General features: G+C 35.8%; 1 protein-coding gene across 1 annotated transcript in view; it reads left to right on the top strand.

The window, feature by feature from the left end:
* agmo (alkylglycerol monooxygenase) overlaps positions 1-13874 on the top strand; it is a 28594-nt gene extending 14720 nt beyond the window's left edge. The window contains exons 6-13 of the mRNA XM_081370408.1: positions 1951-2017; positions 2898-2963; positions 3247-3326; positions 4251-4385; positions 6667-6783; positions 8218-8300; positions 8617-8722; positions 13173-13874. Of these exons, the coding sequence (XP_081226534.1) occupies positions 1951-2017; positions 2898-2963; positions 3247-3326; positions 4251-4385; positions 6667-6783; positions 8218-8300; positions 8617-8722; positions 13173-13253 (735 nt within the window). The 3' untranslated portion in view covers positions 13254-13874. The remainder of the gene's footprint in view (positions 1-1950; positions 2018-2897; positions 2964-3246; positions 3327-4250; positions 4386-6666; positions 6784-8217; positions 8301-8616; positions 8723-13172) is intronic.
* Positions 13875-18875: the final 5001 nt, after the last annotated feature.

The raw sequence follows: 18875 nt of genomic DNA, 5'->3' as shown, positions 1-18875 counted from the left end.
ACGTCTCCAATTTTCTGAGGGGTATAATTTATGCTCCCTTTATAGGCTTTTTTTTTTGATGTCATGTAATTTATTGGCGTCGAATTCCCAGCCCTCATCCAACATTAGAACACGAGTTAAGTCGTGAGGGAGCTCTTTTCTTTTAAGATAAAATTCAGCTGTTGCCAGATCTCTCATTACATGGAAATAATGGCCCACTGAAATACGGTGCTCACTTATGCTGAGCTGTTCCCATTTTGCAGACGTCAAAAATCAAATACTTAAGTAAAAAACCTGATGGTCAGCCCTAACACCTGCGATATATTCTCCATCTAGCTGAAATGGATGTTTATAACCTGGTAAAATAAGGCTTTGAATGTGTATTTGTGCATTTAACTCACCATAAAGCTTGCGCATAGACACGCACACGTGTATTTATGAGTGTGTGTTAGTAGACTTAATGGCTTCTTTATTCTTCTTCTAATCCAATGTAATGTTTGTTTTACATCCAATCTATAAATATTGTTCTTTCCATCTGGAAATTTGGCCACCTTTTTCTTTCCGTAGTTAGCAGAGTTTCGACCGAGCTCATCAGATAAGAAAACACTATGTATTAATGATGTCTCCAAGTACATTTGTGAACATCTGAACCAGTCAAGGTTCCACAATCCCTGAAGAGCACATTTCTTCAGCATGTAATGCCAAGATAAAGACAAGGCACTCAATAGGGAAAATTAATCACATGTTGTATGTAAGACTAATATTACGATTCTGTCTGCCTGTCCATATGAAAAATGTCAAAGGAGGACAATGGGCTAACCCATGATCATTTGTCTTTGGGTGTTTTGTCTGTGGTTTACATACTGAATATAGGAGCGACCTGTTGCTGTTGCCCTTTTGTGGATTAAAGGAAATAGTTGTTAGTGAGGTTAAAGAGAGTGTTCACCCAAAAACGAAAATTCTGTCATCATGTACTTACCCTAATATCATTCCAAAGCTGTAGGACTTTATTTCTTCTCTGGAACACAAAATAAGTCATTTTGAATATTGTACTAGTCATTTTTGTCCATGTAGGTTTTCAAATAATAATAAAAAATGACACAAAAGCACCGTAAAAGTGAACCCAAATTAAAGTCCATATTAATCGTTAAAGGTGGTATCAGTGATTTCAGGCCCAAAAATATTTTTATCACATTCATCTAATCTTTCCTAACGATCCGCTAGCTGCCCGCCCCATAAGCATGCCGTCAAAAAAACGCGTCTCTGTAGGCAGCCTAGGCTCTGAGATCTGCACACAAAAACAAATGGTTTAGCCAAACACTCAAAACCAAAACAAATAGTGTTCCAACCAATCACCGACAGGGGGAGGGTGTTGTGAGGTTTTGTGCTCGTGCACGGCTGCACGTGAAGTCAGAGCTGAAGAAAAAGCTGGCTCAAAACCTCACAACACCCTCCCCCTGTCGGTGTTTGGTTGGAACACTATTTGTTTTGGTTTTGAGTGTTTGGCTAAACCATTTGTTTTTGTGTGCAGATCTCAGAGCCTAGGCTGCCTACAGAGACGCATTTTTTTGACAGCATGCTTATGGGGCGGGCAGCTAGCGGATCGTTAGGAAAGACTGATGAATGTGATAAAATTATTTTTGGGCCTGAAATCACTGATACCACCTTTAATCTCCCCCTTCGGTAAGCCGTGAACCATTGTGAATGGATCTTTGAATCAGTGAGTTGAACTTGGGTACCAGATCGGTCAGATTTGTGAACAAATCAATTAAATTGTTTTTTGTGAACCAGATCAACTGATTTCAAGATTGCCAGTTGAATAACATTCAATGTGTTGCTCACGTAAAGCTATCATATGACTTTGAATGTAGAGCACAAGTCACATATTTTATGGTGCTTTGCATAATTTTTGGAGCTTGGAAGTCTGTAAGAATATTATCTGTGACCTTGTGCAACTGTTTCTATCACTAGCTGGTCAAAGATCTTGGACCTCTGGAGTGGATCCTAAATACTCCCAGCCACCACAGAGTTCATCATGGTAAGTGTTATTAACTTTGACAGTAGAATTGCATTGCACTGTTCCCATAATGCAATGCTGTTAGATTATCACTGTGGGTCAAAAGCGAAGCCTATTTTTTCGGATCTTATCATGTGACATACAGTGCTATGCATAAGTTTAGACACCCATGCTAAAGTTGACTAAAAAGAGGAATAAAAAATCATCTTTTGGAAATTGAACTTAATGCCTTAATTTAAAAAAAAAATGGAAAAATACAATGCATCCTGATAAAGTTCCCTTAGCCTTTGGAATTAAAATAGCCCCACATCATCACATAGCCTTCACCATACCTAGAGATTGGCATGGTTTTATTTCAGTTAGCCTAATAGCTGGTTTGATTTGCATTGAGAGATGATCTTATGGAAAGTACTCCATGCCAATCTCTAGGTATGGTGAAGGCTATGTGATGATGTGGGGCTATTTTAATTCCAAAGGCCAAGGGAACTTTATCAGGATGCATAGTATCCTGGCTCCATGAAGTAACTGGCCTTTAAAAATAAAAATCTGCCTGCCTCTATGGGAATTTAACATAGGGGTGTCCAAACTTATGCACCCTGTATTTCAAGGAAGAACATTTATTTATTTACAATACATTATTCATTCACAAAGAAAATTGGTGTCCTTAAAGGTTTGATTTTTCCTAATTTTTTAAATTAAGGCATTAAGTTCAATTTCCAAAAGATGATTTTTTATTCTTCTTTTTAGTCAACTTTAGCATGGGTGTCTAAACTTATGCATAGCACTGTAAGTAACACTGTGTTAATACTTCATATACTTTGTATGAGAAAAAATGGTGATGCTGTAATGACTAGTCATTATATATGTAGCGAATCATTAACATTTGACCATGCATTCACAGGGCGAAATCCATATTGCATAGATAAGAATTATGCAGGAATTCTTATCATATGGGACAGGATGTTTGGTAAGCTCTGTCTGTATATGCTTTCAAAATGTCGACCAATAGGTTGTTGTCTGATTAATGAAAACAAGCCTGATCTGTGCCCTAGTGGCACATACTGTACATCCATGCATTACATTCATGTAATCTTTCTACTGTCTTTGGGAATAAAAATGACACAAATTAGTAGGGTAAATTAAAACTAACACAAATGATGATCTGTCATTTTTTGTGAATTGTACTCTACTATTGTGATTTAGGAATGCACATGCAGAAAATGTGATGTTATCTGCTCTTTTCCATATAGGTACTTTTACTCCTGAAAGTGATAAAGTTGTCTATGGTCTCACACACCCAATTAACACATTTGAAGTCTGGTCTGTTGAGGTTGGTACACCACAGCTGTGAAAATATGAATGAAGATTTATTTATTTTAATGCAATTATTCATATTTTTTTCACTTTTTATTTCACAAATGTATTGAAATATTACAGTACTATACTAATATTACAGTAATGTCTTTAAATGATTATTTTTTTTGTAATACTGATCTCTTTTGCAATATCTAAGATCCTGTTTTTGAGTTCATCTTTGCATTATGTCTGTTTTGGGGTTAGTTTCTTTACTGTGGTATCATTGTAACATACATGGGCTCAGCGATCATATTATGTAAGCAAAGTTTACATCATTTATAAACAAAATGTTTAGATTAATATACCCCCTCATTCTATCAAGACCTTTGACTGGTGAAAATATCAACACTGGAGATGAATTGGGTTTCACATAATGGGCTCTAGTGTATCAGACCAATCTAATTTTAGAGATGTAAATATCTGAGCAGAGTCAATGGGAGCCGGCTTCTGCTCACATTACCGGGCTAGTGGAAAAGCCATGCTGTAACCATAACATTATTACTTCACTTTAAACATATGGCTCAGGAGAGGTGAAAGAGTTCTTCAAAACCAAATGGAGGTTGTGTTTGATTATTTTTTCTCTGCTCTCCTGTGGCGGTCCGGAGTAAGAGCGGTCTGATGTATGTGACAAAAAGCATTTAGACGCGAGGACTAGATGATGATGAATAAAATGAATAAGAAAAATGTTTATCTTTTGGTGAAATATAAACTGTGCAAAAAAATTAAAAAACTGATTGTGATGAAAAGTCTAAAATACAAATCAAAAGGATAATATTTCACGTCATAGTTGAGTGAAACGTTTTTGGGTAATGCAGCGTTAAAGAGGTTGCTTAGTATAACGGCTGCATATGCCATGTATGGTTTAAACACTCATTCTTCTTTTCTTTCCCCTCTCAAGTTCCTTTATTACCCGTACCTGTGGCAGAGGTTCTGGGAGGCTGAAGGAATTTCAAATAAGCTGTCCGTCATTTTTAAAGGGCCAGGCTGGACTCCTGGAAAGCCAAGACTGGGAGACATTGCTGATATACCCCAGGTGGGAAACTTTTTTTTTTTTTTACTTCACTATATCTTACTATATTCTGATAAAATGGTAGACCGAAATAATTTGAGAATGTACTTTAAATTCTAATCAAATTCCTACATTTCTCTACACTACCATTCAAAGGTTTGTGGTCAGTTTTTTATATATATATATATATATATATATATATATATATATATATATATATATATATATATATATATATATATTTCATTAATACTTCTATTCAGCAATCATGCATGAAAAGACTTAAATCGTTTCAAACTTTCCACAAAAAATATTAAGCAGCACAAATGTTTTCAACGTTGATGATAATCAATGTTTCTTGAGCAGCAAATCAGCATATTAGAATGATTTCTGAAATATCATGTGACACTGAAGACTGGAGTAATGATGCTGAAAATTCAAAAATTCTAAATCGCAGGAATAAATGACATTTTAAAATATCTTAAAATTAGGGGTGTAACAATATATCGTGTCACAATATATCGCAATACAAAAATATAACAATATGTATTGTGGATAGTGACAATATGTTTAGTTCACCCAAAATGAAAATTACTGTGCGTGAAAAAAATCAAGTTTACAGATTTTTAGTGTCAGTACTACATTACACTACTATATATAATGTTGAATATAATGTATAATAATGCAATGGGGGAGTATTTGTGTGTCCTTATAATGCCAAATGTTTAATGTTACCAGTAAAAAGTGGCCTACATTATTTTAAATATATCTAGTCAGTGAAAGAGTGTAAGCAAATACGTCTAAATTAATTCTGTATTTTCAGCTTCAGAATCATGAATATTGTTATTCTGGTGTCTCTATTGTCCTATGCTTTGGGTTTCCAGCACCAAATCCAAGCCTGTTCATTTACACACACAATGTAATATCAAATTTAGCATTTTAATCAACCTTTTACCATATGTCTTGGAGTATCACAATAATATTGTATCGTAAGTTCAGTATCGTGATATGTATCGAATCATGACATGAGGGTATCATTACACCCCTACTTAAAATAGAAAATAGTTATTTAAAAAAATATAATGTGCTCAACCAATAGTATGAGTTAGGGACAGGACTATCTGTTTGTCCGACCAATGGAGTTAGTACTCAGGAAAACGGTTTGGAAATAATTTTTCGCTGTTCCTTTTCTGCTAAAATTTCACCTTTATCTTTAAATTGGAAACTCTTTTGTTCCTTGCCTTACTTGTCATTTACTACCTGCTGTTTCTGTAAAAAGAAAAGAGGTCACCCAAATGACTCCCTGAGTTCTCACATAAAAACAAACTCACGTTTCAAACAGGCTTTACAAGTGTGCGCCGTTGCCAAATGAATCTTAACCGCCTTTGTGAGCCGAAGCACAATAGGCTCGTTTTCACTCGTCTTTAAAAAGCGGGCTTTTTTGGGCCTGATCAAACAGCAGGCCTGCGACAAGGTTTTAAAGTCTTCTCATCAGGAGAGCGGTGGTTTGCTTTGAAACGTGTCTGACTGCGCCACATACTCACAGACGCAGTTTCACACTCTTAGAAAGCCTCCCTCTCTCTCTCTCTCTCTCTCTGTCGTTCTCACCATGTTACAATTAAAGCCACCTCAAAGTAGGCCCTGGTGATCCTAAACATGTGGAGAGAGAAGGAATTTGACAGAAATATCTTGAAAGGCCTTCGGTGATGCAAACCGGGGTGTGCCTGTTGTTTCTCCTGTGGAGTGGAGGAGAGAAGGAGCGAGGGAGACCGGCTCGGATGTGTTGATTTCTGAGGGAAAGCAGAACACCAGGGTTCTGGTGTGAGGGAAACCCACACGTGTCTGCAGCTGAGACAGCCTCAGGAGTTCTTAGGAAATCAACAGTGATCAAATTCTCAGTGATTCATGCCTATACAACTGATGTATTTTGCAGAGTTATTTTAGGTTGGGATCCAAACAGTGATGTAATTTGAGTTAGGTAGTCAGTCTGGTTTTTCGAGCATGGTAGTTGGTTTGTTCCTGGTCCAAGGTAGTCTAGCGCTAACCAAGTTGACCTTGGTCCTACCAGCTCTGATCTACAATCTAGACCATTTTAACCAATTGTTGGCTCTAATTTACTTGGAACAGCTAGAAAGAAACCATGTAAAACTCTCAGTCTAAAAAGCATCCAAATAAAAATAATAGTTAAAAAAATAATCTCACAGATAATGCTATCATTCTGTTAAGTGGTAGCCAAAAAAGTGGAAAATTGTTGTTTATAAACATTATATTTGAAATTTGGTTTTATTGGTCTTTCTCTAATCAGATTACAGGAGAGGAAAAGCCTTACGATCCAGCATGGTCCCCTTCGATGCAAGCCTATGTGTTCATACAGTTCATACTTCTATTGGATGTATATAACAACTTGTTAATGGAGCAAACGGTAGGTATCTGTTTTTTAGTTTTTCTTCCCTTTCACCATTGACATCAGATTTTCCCAGAAATGTGCCCGACTGAAATATCAAAGCTATCATCTGTATGCCATCTTTCATTGTCATCTACAAGATCTTTTAAAGGCTTTTAATTTGCTGTGTGGTTAATGCTACCTCACAAGGTCTATTATCAACCTCAGTCTCTCTCTCATTATCCTAAAAATCCTTTAATAATAAGGCCTTTTACTAGGCCTTAGTACAGACAGAATACTTTGAAGTAATCTTTGTCTATTATTTTTCAACCCCCCCCGTTTAAAAACAGAGATGTTCAGTTGCCCTTGTCCGTTATCCTTGGAAGTCCATGTTCTCCAGGCATAGTTTTGGTTAGCCAGAATATGTGGCCCCACCCTGCCTCCCCACTGAAATGAAACGGCCTGTTTTCCTGTGATTCCTACCTCTGCGGTGCTCCTTTAGTTGTGGCTCTCGGTGAAGTGTCTCCTGGATCCCTCTCTGGCTCCACCAGCAAATAAAACAGCCGGTCATCGGTTCAGCAACCAATACAAGTCCTCTGACAAATTTCCCAGCCCCCTGGGAACCTATTGCAAACTGAGACCTTCAGACTTGGCAATAAATATTGTAAAAGTGTGTATTTATATCTCTTTGTCCGTTTGCATTCACTTCGATTGACAAGTGATGCTACAGCTCTGTTTAGTTCCTCTTTAAAAAGAAGGAAAACATTCATTTTTAGTGTTGACCATGTGATCTTTCAATTGCATCATCCATGCAGGGCTATCAATCCTGCTGGATGTTTGACTAACTGTTCATTATGGAAGGTCTGTGCACTGACCTCTGCTGAAATGCAAATTTCGGAAGATGCCCCCTCCCCCTTCCCCCCTCTGCCCTCTTGCTCTGTTATTTTTGAAACTGGATATGTAAAGGCTTTAAAAATTAACTAATCAAAATAGATTTTTTCCTTTTTTTTTCTTTTTGTTAATTGTTGAAAAATGAGCCAGTGCTTCAGGGCTGAGGTTTGGGATCTGGAGTGAGTCACACAGGAAAAAGTCAGTAATTGTTTGCTGGTGTCATATCAAATATGTTATGAGGTCACCCACCTGACTTATCCGCTGCTGAGTAAGGTGGGTTAGCAAGGTCAAGATAACCCTCATTATCATTGTTACTTGTATTAACAGCAAATTATCACCAGATTATGATTTCAGAGTAAATCCATTCATAGAGGTGTGCCAATTCAGATTTAGATGATACTTCCCTTATGGTTGGCCTTGAGTTCTTGGAGCGTCCCAGTGGTATTACTCAACTGTCCTGACACCTTAATGTGTTACCTGTGTTGCATGAAGAAATCTTTCTATATTTTGACTGAATTGAGTTGAGACATAAGGATATTTTTCCAAATCCTGACCCAAATTATTGTTCCCTTTTACCTACAGATGCTTTCTGAGATTACTGTACTTCTCATGACTGCCTACGTATTACTTTCTCTAACCTGTCTGGGATTCCTGATAGATCAGAGGTACGGCTCCTATTTTTTTTTTTTTTTATCTATTTTTTATTTTTTTATTTATTATATTTTATTTTATTTATTATCTTTTATTTATTAATTTTTTTTATTATTTATCATCTTTTTTTTTTATTATATATATATATTTTATTTTTTTTATCTTATTTCATAAAAAATGTTGTTGACTGGACATGATGGAGCATGATTTTACCTATTGTGCCGGCTTTTGAAAATGAATGTACTGTATATGCAAAGTAAATTATGGACGCTATATTACTAAACAGTACAGTAAAAAGTAGAGAAAAATAACATTGTACCTTTCTTTCAGGGCTAATGCAGTTGAATTGGAGATGATGAGATGCGTTTTGATAATGGTGCTTCATCGGTTTGGTTACATTAAACCTCTGGTGCCTCTTTTGGCTTTTCCAACTGAGGTAAGTTTGACTGACGCATGGCATTATCACAATCTCTATTACAGATTTCCATTTTCCACAAGATGCTCTTTGGATTATTCTCAAAACATGCTGGATAACATGATCAAGTTTTTTTTGAGTGCCGCAAAAGAGGGGCAAATCAAATACTGCTGCAGCATTCTGATTTCTCAAGCGTTTTACTCAAATTGTTATGCTGAAGTAATAGAAATAGATGGTTTCTGACTAGTGGTATCAGACTAGTGTATATGTGTTAACTTCATCCTAAATGCATGTGTGTTCGAGTGCGTGTTTTTCGGATCTGGCTCTGTGTCTTACTGCACGCCTCGGTGATGTATGACTCCAGATGCATGGCCCAATTGACCATAAAATTGCTGTGTGTGTGTTTCTGGCACTTGCAGCGTGGGCCGTGCATCTCAGCTGACCTTTCATTAGTGCGCCACCTCTCTCTTCACAGCCCTCCCTCCATCTCTTCTCTTCTCACCATCCAAGCTTTATGCAAAGGCAGTGTTTCTGGAATCAATTAAGCATGTCTGCGGCTCGCCGTGGAAGACTGATTAGATTTACACAAGAGCTGAATTGCTCATTTTACTGTGAGAGCGTGCATCTGTAAGCTCAGGTGCTGAAATCCCCCCAGATCAGTTTTACACAAAAGTAGCGTCATGTTGGATTTTTGTGTCCATGTGAACTGTATCGGTAATAGATCGCATACCAGGGTAAGAGTGTCCTTTCCTTTACATTAGTCTATTTGCAGCAATGCCATCATAATCCTTCAGAAACGTTATCAGTTCCTAAAAATTGCCCTGTCAGTTCCACACTCATTCCAGCTTTAGTGTATTTCTGGTAGGGGATGATATTCTTCCATTCTTGTCTGTTTTTTTTTTTTCCATTCCGTGTTTTTCCACCCATCAAAGCTAATATTTGTCCTCCTCTCAAGGGTGAAACAAAAATTACACCACCGCAAAGACCCACCCCACTTTTTTGAAGGGAAAGGTTAAGATAATATTATCAAGATCAGCTTCACACAAAAGCTGCAGTCAGCTTATCTTTCCACAGCACCTGACGCCCCCAGCACACTGCAGGAGAGGAGCTCTGGAGCTTGAGCCGGCATTACACTGATAAGAGCAGCGTTAGCAAGTATTTCAGGTGATTGGGAACAGTTGTTTCCGCTGTTAGTTCTAAGTTGTCACCAGTGAATTGGTGGTTTGTGGATTGTTTGCGATATCTTGGAAAAGATAGGATTACAGCAGTGCGTACAGGGAAAGAAAATAATAATAATAATAAAAAATGTTATATCTTTTTATGTGATAGACATAGAGGAAAAGTGACAGGAAATTGTTGGGAGAGAGAGTGGGAAAATTATATTTCAGACTTGAACCTACATTAAAATTAACCAATTTTTTGTTTGTTTGTTTGCAAATTTCTATTGTAATGTTTAGTATATGTTAATATAACATCTATATTTACTTTGTACAGTACCATTCATGCTCACTAAGCCTGCATTTATATTAGCAAAAATACAGTAAAAACTGTATTATTGTGAAATATTATTACAATCTAAAACAATTGTTTTCCGTTTGAATATATTTTAAAATGTAATTTATTTCTGTGACGTGAAGCTGAATTATCATTACTCCAGTCTTCAGTGTCACATGATCCTTCAGAAATCATTCTAATATGCTGGTTTACTGCTCTTTTTTTTATTATTATTATCAATGTTGAAAATAGTTATGCTGCCTAATAGTTTTTTTTTATTAAATATTTTTTTCTGGATTCTTTGAATAGAAGTACAAATGAACAGTCTGTACTGTCACTTTTGATCTATTAAAAGTATTCATTTCTTTACAAAAAACTATAAACAAAATAAGTCATACTGACCCCAACATTTTGACCCTAGTAAATTCATTTTTTTAATATCCAACCCACTGGAAAATATCACGGTTCTATTATTTTGGTATTTTGATTAAAGGCATTCCTGATATAGAAATATGATATATTAACTAATTTATTCGATTTAGTCTTGACGTCTGTATTAACAATGACATAATCGGTTGCAGTATGAAGATCGCCTCTCTTGATTGAAGAAGGCTAATGCTAATATAGAGTATTCTAGATCTTTCTGTGGCTTCAGGTTGCTAAGCAAGCTGCCATGGTGAACATAACGTTCCTTACAAGCCTCAGGAGACCCATCCATCTTGGACCTTGTCTCAGAATCCCATTGATCTGATTTTCAGAAAGTCCAGTGAGAGTCACACGAGGCTGCCACGACGCCCTTCACCCCGGCATCAAAGCGGTTGGAGCCGGACTGAACCAGGCTTCGGTCTCTCGGCTTCATTTCAGAGAATCAGCGCTTGTTTGACTGCCAAAAGCAGTAGGGGGTTTCAATAATAGGTCAGCACTGCCACCCCGGACGAGAACTCTGACTTCTTTTTTTTTTTTTTATGGCTTTGTGTGTGTGGAAAGCCAATGCTTCCTATATAGTAGCTATTCCAGTAATTTAATTTTAGGTTTCTCTTAGTTCCTAACTTGGAAGCAGTGTTCATTACTGACATGTGGAGTGTACAGGTTGAAAACGCCCCCTCACTAGTCATACATCACAAAGGTGACAGCAGAGATTTAGCCCAAAAGTGCAGCTGCTGCCCTGAAAACTCGACTCTTTGCTTATTAAACTCGAGTGTGAATGTGTGCTGTTGTTTAGAATGTATCTTTGTACTTATTTCTAGTGCTTTTATGTGTGTGAAAGAGAGAAACAAGCTGAGGGAGACAGAAAGATAGACACAAGAGGTCAACTGAGAGGCAGTAGGAGAAATACTATATCAAAACATACACATCCTTGTGTTTTTCCACTTAAAATAAACCTGCGAAAGAAAATTGGAGGGAAAAAGCCTTTTAAATTGATTGAAACATCTGGCAGTTTGTCATTTAACCCTCAGTTGCTCCTCATTTAAGGTTACATTCATACTCCTCATGGTCAAAAGTGGTCCGACACCTCAAATGTCATTGTTTTTTCTGAGTAAAATCTATGTAGTAGATTTTGAGGGAATTTTATATTTATGCCATAATTATGATACATTTGTTTCTGTAATATTTACAATGTACAGTATAGAAATCCTTGATTTTTTGTGTGTGTGTTCAAGAGCTCTTAAGATAATTTCTCAGCAAAATTAAACTCAGGTTAGACTCAGGTGGCAGTACAGACCGACGGTGTAGAATAAAGTAATGTCTCAAAAGTGAATAATTCTTGCATTTATACTTAGTAGAGCCTTTGTCCAAACCAGCAATGCAGGTTTGAGAGGTGGCGCCCCGACAAATCTCGCGAGAATCACGACTTGCTTTACGGCACGACGTCACTTACATCAACAACATGTGAAGCAACCTCTATGGAAGACACTAGCACGCATTTCAGACGTGAATCATGGCAGAGTCGACGAAGAAAGCGCGGTCGGAAGAGTGCAGAGACGGCTCTGCAAGAGTGGTATTTACGACAGTAACGTTAAATACAAGTACTCCACAGCGACTCTTGGGGTCACTGTTTCAGAAAACGGAAACTGCATAGTGTGCCTGTAAAGGTCACAAGAAAATCTGAGAAGCAGAAGATGAGCAAAATGCACTTCGTTTAATAATAATAATAATAACTTTTATTTTTATATGAATAAGGGTAAACTACATGGATTGTAAAAATGGCATTGCCATTAGATGTGTGGAATCAGGTAGCAGGAGGTCAGGAAGCACAAAGACATGCCTTTCCCTTTGTCTCTCTCTCTCTCTCTCTCTCTCTCTCTCTCTCTCTCTCTCTCTCTCTCTCTCTCTCTCTCTCTCTCTCTCTCTCTCTCTCTCTCTCTCTCTCTCTCTCTCAGAGGGAAACAGCTGTGCTGCTCCTGAGGAAACTATCGCTATTTATTTCCCATCGGAGAGGTAGTTATGATAGACAGAATATGATTTTGGACTCTGTTTAGAGCTCGGATGCAGTTTATGATCTTGAACGCAAGGAAGGAGGGGCAGTTAAGGTTACAGCTTTTTGGAAGAATGTCACTTTTGGCCTGTTTCCACAGTGGCTTCTGTGAACCTCAACTCCAAATGCATCATGGGAGATTCTTTGGCCACATGCTTGACCTTTTGGCTTTAATTCTTTTTTTTTTATGTAGTATATTCTCCTGGTATGTGACATTAGGGCTCTCACATTCAATTGCAAATAAAATTCTGACCTATGTAATGATACAAATACATTGAGTCCATAGTGAATCATAATGCATTACATTGTATTATAATGTATTACAATGTTTTATAATCACATTCAGTGCAATAATGTATAACTCTTCGAACACATAATTATATTAAATACTTTCAAATTAAATTTGAAATATGTAACCGTTTACAGAAAACTTCAACTTTCATAAACTAGAGTTTGCCTATTAATATGAACCTTTTTGAAATATCTGTTTGTTTTCTGCAGGCCTTTGTCTTAATCTCTGCAGTCTACTGGAGTCTGCAGTGTGTGAACCAGCTAACTAACAGGATGAAGAAACAAAACTAGATAAGACACCAACTGGCAACAAATAACCTCACATTGACAGTTTTATGAGTCCGTGTTCTTACAAACTTGAGACTGATTTTGGTTTGAATGAAGATATTAACACACTAAAGACATGTATTGTAAAGACAATATAGTTCTAACCAGCTTAAAATGAACTTTTAAACCGTAAGCACATATAATGCTTGCAGTAAATTAAACTCAGAAGGTACTGTAGCTTTATCTACATGCCTACCACATTTGAAATGTATTCAAGGATCTTAGAGTTTTTTTGAAGAACTGTGTGTAAAATGATACACTTTAGATCAGTTTTATCATACAGAATCTACCTGAACATATATAAAACATATATATGTTTTATTTTAGGAAAATATCTTTTGATTTTTCTTCATAGTACACAGTCTGAATAAACCAATGGAGGCTGGTTGTTAGCTGTGGAGTGATCTCATGTAATTCTACAAATTACCACCAGGTGGTACTAGCAGGGCCACTAAAATTGTGTCCCCATTTCATTCAGTATAGCCTACTTATGTTTATTGATCATTTAATTGCTTTTTGACTGGTACAGTTCCGGTGGAGAACAATTCCCGTAGGACAAGAATAATAAAGCTGCAATAATACCTTATTGTGTGTTTAACCACTTCTTGAGTATAATTGGGTATAATAAATCACATATATTATATTCTATATAATTTATCACATCAGCCTACAGTCAGCCAGACGAATAATGCAACAAATAAACAAGCTGCCTCCCAACACTAGCTAACAATATTAACTATAAATAAAATAAAAATAGAAAATATTTGATTAAATATTTTCTTCGCTAAACATTTGAGCTTGTTTTACATTTGATTTACACATATGCATTGATTTAAAATAGCAGCTTTCTGACAGAATGTGACTGTTGCTATTTCTGCATATCAAGTTTCATAACATCTGGATTTCACACCTGGATTGAAGTGAGGTGGTGTGCTTAAGCAGTTTAAATAATTAATGACAAATTTGTTTGATGTCTCGCTAACAGATTCCCGGAGAAGTGTCTGAATTTAATGTTACTTAAATGTTACTGCTTAATTAAAGCAGCAGTAGTTGATGTTAGCAGTGTAGAATATTAACACATTTAGTATTTTTAAGTGACAACATGGTGAAACCTCCCGAAACATCACTAACTGATTTATATTGCTTTTGCATATAATATATATATATATATATATATATATATATATATATATATATATATATATATATATATATATATATATATAAGCCCTTGAATGCTTGTATATCTGCTTTGCTATAATTTGTGAGCAAATTATATTCAGTGTGTGTGTGTTGAATAGGAGCTGTGAATAACAGTTCCTTAGGGAAGATGGTCCCCATTGACAAACATTGAAAAATATTATTCAAATGGGATCGGTTATTCTGTTCAAAGGGTTTGGAGTCTAAACTACACTTGCGTGTTCTGTTATGATATTGTTTATAGCACTGCTGTACAGGTATATTCACGTGACAGCTTGGCTTGACACAAATCTCTTTCCTGCCATTATTGACTGTTAGTTGCATGCCTGCACATTGAGTTTGAGCTGAGAGCTCACTGATGTGAGGATAACACACATTAGCAATGACCCGAACCTCTTTTGTGCTGATATTTTGTCAGGTTATTACACTATTAAGTGCGGACTGCAAGATCCGCGTTACAAGTACAATACAATCAACTGGAAACAATTTTCAGGGACATGATTAGGTAAAATGTATAATGTGGTGAAAATAACAGGCCTGTCCTCCTCGAAATGGCAGATGGGTCCTGTTAGCCTCACAAATGTGGTGTTCGGCTGCCAGAAAAGACCCAAATGACTCATGTTCAGATTATAGCATTACATTGCTTGCATCAACTGGCAGAACTAGAAAGAAACGGGCCCGTCCTTTCTGTCTCCTAGCCTGGAATGAAGCTCTTCCACGGGATGTTGACCACAGTAAAATATACAGTATTATAGGATTTGTGGCCTCATTTAGCCTTGTAACAAGTCTAAATGAGAGATTGTACAAGATTGTTTATAAAATATGTGCCGTTTACGTTGCGTTTTCCAACTAGACAGTTGGCAGTAATTTGCCTTTGTTAATTGCTTCCAAACAGCTATTTATCGAAAAGTTATGTGCTCTGCACATTCACACATATTATTGGTTAACTTAAAGGGATAGTTCACTGAAAAATGAAAATGTACTCACTCTTCTATTGTTCCAAACCTGTCTGACTTTCTTTTTCTGTGGTGCACAAAAGAAGATATTTTGAAGAATGTTTGAGCAGTTTTGGATACCATTGACTTTCATTGTATCGACAATAAACACTGAGGCATTTCTCGAAATATATTCACAGTAATGATTACAGAATATAATGATTGTAGGATTTTAGTTATATGACAAATGTGGTTGGAGATATTCAGGTAAATAGAGGGGATTCAGAAAGCTTGGAATAGCTGTTAGTCACGGCAAAGATCATGAATGCTCTTTCCTCTAGCAAAATCCATGGGCCAGCTGTCCCAGGCAAAACATCCAGGAGGTTTAGCATACACAAAAGGTGTGTATTAGTACCTAACATGCAGCCTTTACTGGTAGATAAGCTACAAAGGTGTAGCGTTGAGGATACTGCCCCAGTGACAAGCTGTTTCGCCTAAAGGTACTTTTCTGACATTGTAGATATCAATGCTTTTAATCTGTATGTTTATAGTTTAGGCATACAATTGGACAAATTGGAGTTTCTGAATGTGTGGTTTCTGAATTCAGTAAAGATATATATATAAATAAAAATATCAGTTGAAAACAGTTGTGCTATATATATATATATATATATATATATACACCGTGTATATATATATTGACATTGATAATAATAAGAAATCAAATCAGCATATCAGAATAATTTCTGAATGATCATCAGACTGGAGTAAGGACGAAAATTTGGATTTCTAAAAAAATATTCTGTATATAATTTGTAATATACAAGTAATAAAATAATATTATTTGTAATATTATAATTTTATATTTAATATTTATTTATCATTTTTATATTTAATATGCTGTACATAATTTTATAAGTTGTAATTTGTGCTATAGATTTTTAAAAACATAATCTTTGAAAAATATTCAAAAACATATTTTTTAAAATATTCTTACTATTTCTAAGTATGGATAATTTGTTTTTAATTGAAATATATCTTTAATAGAAATATATCTTTGAAAAAATATGTAAAAAAAATACAAATTTAACTAATTATCTGCATATTTGTAAATGTGTTTTGTTCTAAGGTGACCGCCCCCCCAACAAAATAAAATAAAAAAAATATGTATATATATATATAATATTTGAAAAATAATCAGAAATATTTTTAACATTTCCAAAAATATTCTGCATATTCGTAAATGTCTAATTTGCTCTACCATTTTTTTAGTCCAAAAAAATACTTTTATAAATATTTGTATCTTTTTAAATCTTTAAGATTTTTATCAGAAAATAATATATATTTGGTTAATTAGATTGCTTCTCCAGAGTCATCATTAAACAAAATGTTTATCAATTTCTGTTAGACAACACAGTAGCACAGCAAACCCAAAACATGACCCTAAGTATGTTAATACTTAAACTGCAATAGGTCAACACTAGTGTCATTTCATGTTTGTTGATGTTAATTGAAGTTGAAGTTAATATACAACGTTTTCATAGCAGCGGGTCCCTTGGATGAGAGTCTGGTGGGTCTCAACAGCATCACCAGTGGTACACACACTCACCCTCATAAGGCTGCATATTAATGTGAAGCATATCCTTCCAATATCGCATCCTAGATCCACTGCCTGCTAAATGGCAAGATGGAGAGATCAAGGGGAAAAAGAGGAGGGGAGGGGGAGTGTGTGATGCGAACAGAGGCACGAGAACTGATTGTTGCAGATGAGTAGATCGCTCTCCCTCTCTCCAGCGCTCCTCTCTCATGCTCATTTTCCCATAGACAAACACAGTGATTCTCGCAGATGATGCAGGAACAGATATAACATTCCTGCTGGATCACTGCTGTTGACTCCGGGAAGCATCAGGTGAGTGGAACTCCGCATTGAGCACTTGTGTTTGTGGGAAAGAGGGAATCGTGTTCCATCTGTTTCCAGTGACATCATGATGGAGCTCTTGACTGTATTTTCATTGCTCTATTCCAGGGTTGTTGATATGATTAATGGTGCAGGGTTGAATATGCATTATTGTATGTAATGTTTTGTACTTGTGATCATATAATGCTATTGTGATCTGTCACTTTTGTGAGCCTAGCTTGTGGATATAATGTATTTCAACCATTAAGGTCAAGACGAGGCCAAGATTATCCATTTTTCGTACCCCGAGGTAACGCTGAGAAGAGTTTGTTTTGGTTTCTTGACATGACAGGCACTTTTATTCATAAATAAAGACTATCTTTCAGAAAAGACACTTGCTCCAGGCACTTCCTGCTCTTGTCACAGGAAGTTCAAAGGCATGACAGGATGTGGAATTGAGTTGCAGAGTTTTCCTTCAGTTTGAGGAATGCTTCAGGAATGGATTAGTGCATGATCTCATTTTATTCAAACTTCTTTTTCTTGTGACAGTAGTCATCTCTTATGAACGTATACATGTTCTTGCACAGTAGGCCTAAATACTTACATGTGTTTTCTTGTTGCAAAACCATAATAATAACAGGTACTGGTTATGTCAGGGCACATGTGGCTTCTAGAACTATAGTATTTGTTATGAAAATAGTAGCTTAAACACATTTGGAGACTGATGTGTGATTTATCAGTACTTGCTTATTATCTGATATTAGAATTTTGTACTTTATTGTCATGGGTCAACATTGGATATTTAAATGTACATTCTCATTTTCTCTATTTTTACCTTTAGATTACCTTATCTAACACTCACATTAATAAAATGTTTAACATTATAATACCACAAATAATAATAAAAAAAATAAGTGTAATCTTTAGCAAATCTTAAAATTAATATCCATTTGTCCTACTGTGCAATGCTTTGATACATAAATTCACATGTAGCATTTAAATTGATCAATACTATTTTGTTTATCATTTATTTGGACAAAATAATAACAAATTTTAATATTTATCAGAATTAACATGAAAATAATTATTGTCTTGTCGGTGCATCCTTTCTGTACTTGCTCTCTTAATAGATTATTGAGTTGAAGTCTACAATATTTCCACAAAATATCAGTTAGATGTTACTACAGTAAAAACATCATCATTTTCATAAGGGATACCCAGATATTTGTCTAGCTTTTTACAGTATATGATCTATACCCCTTATGAAACTGATAAGACAATAATTATTTTTATGTTATGGCTGATAAACGGTAAATTGCTTATTTGTGACCCTGGACCACAAAACCAGTCTTATGGGTAATTTTTTTTTTTTTAAATTGAGATTTATACATCATCTGAAAGCTGAATACATAATATTTCCATTGATGTATGGTTTGTTAGGACAATATTTGGCCAAGATACAACTATTTGAAAATCTGGAATCTGAGGGTACAGAAAAATCTAAATATTGAGAAAATCGTCTTTAAAGTTGTCCCTTTCTATTGGCGATAATGC

This window comes from Scardinius erythrophthalmus, assembly GCF_964197995.2.
Source record: "Scardinius erythrophthalmus genome assembly, chromosome: 7".
Classification (NCBI taxonomy): domain Eukaryota; kingdom Metazoa; phylum Chordata; class Actinopteri; order Cypriniformes; family Leuciscidae; genus Scardinius; species Scardinius erythrophthalmus.
The sequence above is the reverse complement of the archived record's forward strand: the minus strand, read 5'-3'. Positions and strand labels throughout refer to the sequence as shown.